Raw genomic sequence first — 7,686 nt, 5'->3', positions numbered from 1 at the left:
GTGTAAGGTTGCAGGACATTGTTAATGTGGCAAAAAACATTTCCCTTAGCCTATTATTCACTTTTTTGGTACCCCAATATAATATGTTCTTATGTCATCAACTAAAAATAAATAAATATATATATATATATATATATATATATATATATATATATATATATATATAGGTGCTGCTGAATATAATTGAAACAATTCCCTCTTCCTCAATTTAAAATCACATATTACTTGTAAATCCAAAAGTAGATCATCCAACTGAACAAATGCTAGTCTTGTATTCAAGAAATACAGAGTCTTTGATCACCTGAAAAAGCAAATCAAATGATTATCTGACTATGATAATGTGAAAATGTAAATCAAGCATTTAAATTACTTTTGCATTTTAAAGAACTGGTGTCACACATACCTGGTTACTGTTGGAAGACACAGACTATAGATGAATGTTCTTGAATATGTTTAAGGGAGTATTAAATAGCCCATATCCTACAATTTTTTATTTTTACTTTTCTTTGCAGCTTAGTAACCATTTCTGGGACTGTGTGGACAGGGGAGGGAATCATATGTTTTGAAACTTTAACAATGACTGTATCAGGTGTTTCTCAACCCTGGTTCTGGATGCCCACTGCTCTGCACTTTTTATTATTTTCCCTGCTCCCAGTACACGTGACCCAGCGATCCAACTAATCAGCTCATTAATAGCCATTTATTAAGTTAATGTGGCTGCTTTATAGCAGGAAAAGTGCAGGGCAGTGGGCCTCAGGACCTTGGTTAAGATACACTATATCTTATGGTCAATATCCTACACCAAACTTTTTCAAAAAAAAGTGAGATTTTTCCATGATATGGGCCCTTTAAATGAAGTAAGAATATAATAAGCTGTTTCTGAATCTCCAGTTGTCTTCATATATCCCATACTAAATCTGCACAGGGCCGCTGGTGCATGTCACTGTGTAGTGCTGAAAAGAATCTGCCTAAATCCACCTTCTTTCTTTGCATGTAGGATATCACCAACACTACAGTTCCTGTGATTTTCTCCATTCCAATAAAGAATGTAAGGTAGCCAAAACATCTATTACCATAGTTATATTAAAATTAGCCTATTTTTTGTAATTTGTAGTCATTCTAATAGGTCATATTCCAAAAAGTTTTCAAATGTTGCAACTTTTCCCCTAATTAGTCATGAAATATGTTTTTCCCACATGCAGGCTGAAAAAGATGACTTAGTCTGTATACATTCTGTTCAGTACCGTGTGCAAAGTCTATTGCTTTCATAGGGTTCACTATATAAATAGTTTAAAGAAATTTGGTAAACATTGCAAAGGCACTTTTGTCTAAACCCCTCTGCCTTTTCACAAAGGGAGGCATTTACTTCTTTACCCCAGTTTGTTAGATAACCATTAAATCCCTGCTTTGCTGATTTGGAGAATATTGGTTGGATTGATTGGAGATTTGCTGAAACAATAATTAACAACTGTGGCATTGTATCTGTATAATTTGCACAACAGTAATTGTCACTATATCAAGGCTTAAAACATACAATTGTAAGATTACTGGAGAAGTAAGTTGACATGAAAAGCACAATAACAACAGCATTATACAGGAAATGCTTCTGAGTCTTATTGTATTTAAGAAGTGCATTTAATCATATTTCATCAGCTGTACATTAAATTCCAGTCTGAGGCAAGCATGAGTTTTTAGGTTCTAGTTTTAGTTTAGCAGCTGTAGTAAAACATCTGACATTATGGACTCAAGAAGCAGAACACTATTAGTGCTGTAACAGGGTGGGTGAATAGCAGTCAAGACTTAAAGTGATTACAAAACCCACTCAGTGGCAGCACGACGGCTGGGGCTAAGATATGAATGAAAACAGGCCTAATCAGACCAGAGAAAAATCTAAGACATTGGTGCACTGTGGAGGTGGCCACGCAGAACACTATTCTATGTAATTGTCTTAACTCAAAAGGACTAAACACAAAAGAAAGGAGAAAATATCAATGTAGGAAGAAGACTTGTTTGAGTCTGCTTAGCATTTCGTCTCAGGTTAAGATGGAAAAGGGTCATTTTGGGTGGAACTGTGATGACCTTATTTGATTATATTATTATTTGATTGATCATTATTAGATTTTTACATTAAAGGGCCATATCCTATACTTTAATTGTATTTTATTTTTTCCCCTGAGGCCTTATAATATTTTTCTGGTTTTATGTACCAAACATGGTCATAATTTATTTTTCCATGACTGTTTTACAAGCTCTCTTTATCCCTTAGAACTAAACAGGCTGTTTTTGTTACTATACCTTTTAGATTGATGTATGACAGATAAACGAAAGACAAATGAGCTCTGTTCTGATTGAATGCCCTGTATTGTGCCTCATCTTAAAAGCACTTAGAGCTAAAATACTCCTTATAACTTCAGTGTTGGTGGGCAGAGCTAAACTGCTGTAGACTGAATAGGTTGACGTATGTAAATGAATTGGTTCTCGTGACATCACAGATACACTGAATCCAAAAAGGCTGTTTTTACAGCTTAGTTTCCATGTATGGACTGAATAGTGAATGGTATGTTTTGAAACAGTGTATACATATTACTTCAAATTCCTGTATTAAAAAAAGAGAGAAATTTGTTTGTTCATGATATGGGCCCTTTAAATAATTTTGTCCATAAGCAATGGCTATGTTAGAAATATACTGGGCATTGTATACTTTGTACTGCACTAGTGTATACTGTATACTGCATGTTACTCTTCGTAGTAGTATACAATACCATATCCAGTATATGACAAAAGCCATGTGCCATATTACAGAACAGGGGCACATCTAGACTGCCAACATTGGAGACTGAGCCAGTCAGATCCATCTCAAGACCCACCCCCATTTTCCTCAGCACACCAATCACTGCTTAGCAATAGTTGCTACCTGCTTTTCAGTGGGTACATTCATATTTTGGCCTGTGTGACTCTTAAAAGACACACCATACCATGACAGAGGGCAGGACGTTGTTTTCTACCCATCTTCAAAGCCCAAAATAAACTTTAAAAAACGGCAGCTGTGGAGTCGTAAACCTGTGTGGTTTCCAAACACACCAGTTTCCCTCCATTTGTGAGTCATTTATTTCATTTTCATGACATTTTGGTAATATGAGCTAGTTTTACTGAATAATAAGCAGACTGACTCCACATAGGGGCCTGAAAAGCCGATGCTGAGCGGGTTGTTTAGTTGAGACCAATTTTTCTGAGATACTGTTTTGTTTTTAATCACGTTATCTTTGCAGAAAGTTAACTTTATTAAATAGATGAAGTAAGCAAACCCACAATGACACTAGCAGAGAGTACGGGTTCAGTGTGGCACTGAGTGCTGCAGCATTTGGACACATTTCTTTCATTTTGCTGCTATTAATGTATTGAAAAGCTAATTTCAGGGAATATTAAAAATATTCAGGTGGTTATGTCAGTGGTTCCATCCTCCTGAAATCAACGCATTGCATTTTGGGATGCAGTATATTACAGAGATAGCTCTGACTGCATACTGGAATATTTGGCCGGAGCGGTACGTCACCCGGGTATCTTTGGCGTTCTGGAGAAATTCATGTTGGTCACATACTGCATACTACTTACTACATTTGGGCACAATCAGTACGCGAGCAGTATGTAGTAGGCTATTTTGAACACAGCCAGTGTCTAAGCAACCTGAGAGAAACCCGTCTTTATTTGTATTTGAGAGAATTTGTCTGTAAGAGAAGTCAAATGGCATTCCCATGCAGTGAGCAAATTTGAAAGATTTGCTGTGGGAAATACTTATCCCTCCCTTCAGCCAACGGATAGGAGGTGTACTCAAATAAAGTGAAGATGAGAAAGACATAGTGAGACTTGTAGGCCTACTCTCAATTCAGGGGTGTTTGTCTTTAAACTGGGGAATGGTCTAAATACTGTGAAAGGTGTTATGAAGCTTTTTTTCTCAGACCCCATGATGACAGCATAAAAGTTGGATGGTTTTAAAGCTTTTCTTTAATGTACATAGAGTAAAACTATAAAGTTAATAAAAGCAGCAGAAAAAAAACAACCAAACAGGATCTCATCCTGAATGACCAAACACCTTTAACTGCCTCAGCATGGTGTGCGGATGTCGTGGCGCCCCCCGTGTTGCTGTAGTGGTACAGTCCACTCAGTGGTTTGTGCCCAGGTTTCAGGGAGCGGACGAGGAGGAATCCAACTCGTGAAGTCTGCGTGCTGAGCTCAACGGCACTGACATGAAAATCCGAAAAGAACGCAGAAGCCACAAAAGAAATGTAAAAGGCAGAAGGCTCTGGATATACATAAACGCTACCAAACGTTTAAAACTCGAACAGTTCACACGCCGGATGTAATTTTCTTTTTGGCACGAGATAAGTAGACTGTAACAGATTGAACTTTTGGTGGAAGTAATGAAGAAGAAGCAGTGCTGCCATCACCTTCAAGTCGACAAATATGATCGGTAATCATGGGTATGTGACTGTGAGTGTTTGAGAGCCGCTAAACTGGTCGTTTGCATGCCGCCTTTGTTGTTTCGCCTCAAGTCCTTAACTACGTAAGAGAGAAGTCCTCAGAGAAGTGGAAGGAATGTGGGTGTTCTCCAGGAATTTCAAGTGAGCATAGAAAAGCTGCACATTTCAGACATCCTTTTCATTTCTGAGCAGACGTTTTGTTACACTGTTCCGAGGGGGGATCCGTATGCTGCTTTTCAGTCACCTTCATTTGTCATTTCAAACCCCTGCAAAAATGCTGGCAGTGAAGAGGAAACATGCCCACCGCCTCTTGACTCTATGTGTGCTGCTCCTTCTTTCCTGCTTTGGCCAAGTCTCATCTCTGGACTGTCCTGATAAATGTGTTTGCGCATCAGCAACGGTAAAATGCCTCTATCAGAACTTAATGTCCATTCCACAGCCTCTGCCAGCAAACATAACGACACTTTTTCTCACTGGAAACAGCATTTCCCATCTAAATGAGAGCTCCTTCCCTGTTCGTCTGGAGCAGCTGACAGACCTTTATCTGTCTGGAAACCAAATAGAGCAAGTGGACCCTGGGGTGTTTAACAACTTGCCAAATCTCCATTCACTTGACCTGAGCAATAACAGGATCCTCAGTTTTAGTCCTGATGCCATCCCTGAGAACAATAAGCTGCGGGTCTTAAACCTAAGCCAGTCTTTGTACAATGTCTCGTACACAGACATGTCCAACCTTTTAAAGCACAGTTTTCCTAAACTTTCCCATCTCAACTTGTCCAATAATGATCTGAAATTGCTTCCCGATGGAATTTTTAGCTTATCTGACCTCACCTCTTTGGACATGAGGAACAACTCAGTAGTCTCGATTAACAACGTCACTTTCAAAAGTCAAGTGTTTAACCATTTGGACCTGCGGGACAATGCGCTGAAAGATATACCAAATGGGACTTTAGCAGACTTCAGTCAGATACCTGGGCTTCAGATGTACCTGACTGAAAACCCATGGTATTGTGACTGCAAAATGAAGGACATGGTGATATGGTTACAGAAATTTGACTTTGTTGTGGACAAAGCGAACATGACCTGCTTTGAGCCTACAGAATTAAGAAACGCCCCACTCTTACAGGTTGACCAGACAATGCTGCAGTGCAACTATTCTGGAAACATGAAAGGTGTCATGGAGACGTCATATGTCTTTCTGGGTATGGTGTTGGCCCTCATCGGGGTTATATTTCTGCTAGTCCTTTACCTCAACAGAAAGGGCATCAAGAGATGGATGTACAATATCCGTGACGCATGCAGGGACCACATGGAGGGCTACCATTACAGGTACGAGATCAACTCGGATCCGCGTCTGGCCAACCTAAGCCTCAACTCGGATGTGTAAGGAAGTGGGGGGAAGTGTTTCACACAGTTGTTGCACAGTGACTCAGCTCTAGATTTGCGTAGTTTCCTCAAGCTTATGCCCTGATATGCGGTGTGCCGTGCCAGATAGGACATTAATTGGCCTCTGCTGGGGTGGACAAGTCATGCACGCCCCCCTGCTATTTTATGTCTGCTGATGTGTTGTGTCAAGTGTAAATATTGTGCAATGCTGCATGAATTAAGAACTCATTATAGAGCTTCATAAGTTCTTCTCCATAAAGTATTTTGGAACAATGCGGCGTGTGATGCAAGGATCTCTCTAATTCTAATGTCTGCAAGATATGCACACTTTTCGTTTGCGAAATGACTGAAATGAACATTTATACGTCTTAACATATGCTTGTTAATGCTTCCCTTTTTCCCCTCCTTAAAACTTGGATGATGTGGTACCATGCTTGCATGTGTTTCTGTACTTTTTCCAGTGGTTGTAATATCATAATATCCACATTTGACTATCAGAGTTGTCCGTTTTTATATTCACATTTGTTCAATGGACATGGATTGACTTTTCTTATGAATATGTTCTGCTGAATAAAAAGGTCTTGCATTGATCCCTCTTCTCCACTCCAGTGCTTTGAACTCCAGAGGGGAATCCGAAGCTGCTGGAACAGGAACAGGGATTAGGCATATTCTTACACATGCATACACACCCACACACAAATAGACACATATGTCACAGTGCCCTATATGTTAGAATATAAAAAAAACTCTGCCTATGTTTAAAGATCAGTTTTCATAAATGAATTAAAAATAGGGAAAGATTCCTAGAATTGTCTATAATTGTCATTTAATTTCATTGATTTTTTTTGTGGGGAGGGGTTTATCACCCCCTAAGAAAAATATGAGATACATATTTTTGTCAGATATAATACCAGAATAAATGTTGGATATTACCAGTATGGCTAGAGACTGCAGAACTAGAGCTGTTCCTGAAATAGACCTTAATAGCCAGCATTTACTGGCTTTTCGTTTGCAACTACTCCTCATAATCTCAGCACTACTTCAAAGCATTCCAGTTCCGTAACGGCTTTGTTTACGGATTAAGATAAGGAAAAAGTGTTTGAGAAACATTCATCAAGGGTTCTTGACTGATCACGGAAGTGAGGGAAGGGAACTTTTACATACTTTCACATTTTTTTGCCTATTTTTTGCAAGTAGATACATTAGTGATGTGGATGCATTGTTGATGATGCATTGTTAATATTTTAACCACCAACAATATTCAGAATTAAGAATCCCTTTTAATTGTATTTAGTGCAGTGCAGTATGTTAGATGTTAAATAAAAATCATTGTATAATAGCATTTGCTGGTATTTTAAATCTGGCACTGCTGGTGCTTTTTTGTCTGCTACAACTTATCGAACCTCAGAAAAACTAAATATACATGTAGTGTATCATGAAAATATCTTGAAGAATCTTGATGATAGATGTTTGCCACATTGCCCACCTCTGCCCATGCATGAGTTGCAGTTTTTTCACATTTAGATGTACATATATAGACAATTTAAACAGAACATAATTCTACATTTGATGTTCTGTAAGTAAAATAAAATAATTTTAATGCTTTTTACTATCATGAGGTACTGATTTTTGGATTTTTGGAAATAATTTCTTCTGAATACTTTATACCTGCAAGTTTATGAAGTAAAGATGGGTGTTTGATAAGTTTACAGAAGTGAGAAAAAGGGGGACTCAACAATTAAAAAAAAAAAAACGAAACTATTAGGTCTGGAGTTTTTTCAGCTGTACTAAAACCTTAGAATCTTCCATTTTTAAATTATAG

General features: G+C 38.2%; 1 protein-coding gene across 1 annotated transcript; it reads left to right on the top strand.

Moving 5' to 3' along the window:
• The first annotated feature begins 4,178 nt into the window (after positions 1–4,178).
• On the top strand, positions 4,179–6,454 carry tpbgb (trophoblast glycoprotein b). Its single transcript, XM_036588131.1, has one exon. The coding sequence runs from the start codon at positions 4,705–4,707 to the stop codon at positions 5,863–5,865; it is 1,161 nt and encodes a 386-aa protein (XP_036444024.1). The 5' UTR covers positions 4,179–4,704; the 3' UTR covers positions 5,866–6,454.
• Positions 6,455–7,686: the final 1,232 nt, after the last annotated feature.

Source organism: Colossoma macropomum, unplaced genomic scaffold (assembly GCF_904425465.1).
Source record: "Colossoma macropomum unplaced genomic scaffold, Colossoma_macropomum, whole genome shotgun sequence".
In the NCBI taxonomy this organism is placed as follows: Eukaryota; Metazoa; Chordata; class Actinopteri; order Characiformes; family Serrasalmidae; genus Colossoma; species Colossoma macropomum.
Note: the sequence above shows the minus strand (reverse complement) of the source record. Positions and strands in the feature narration are given on the sequence as shown.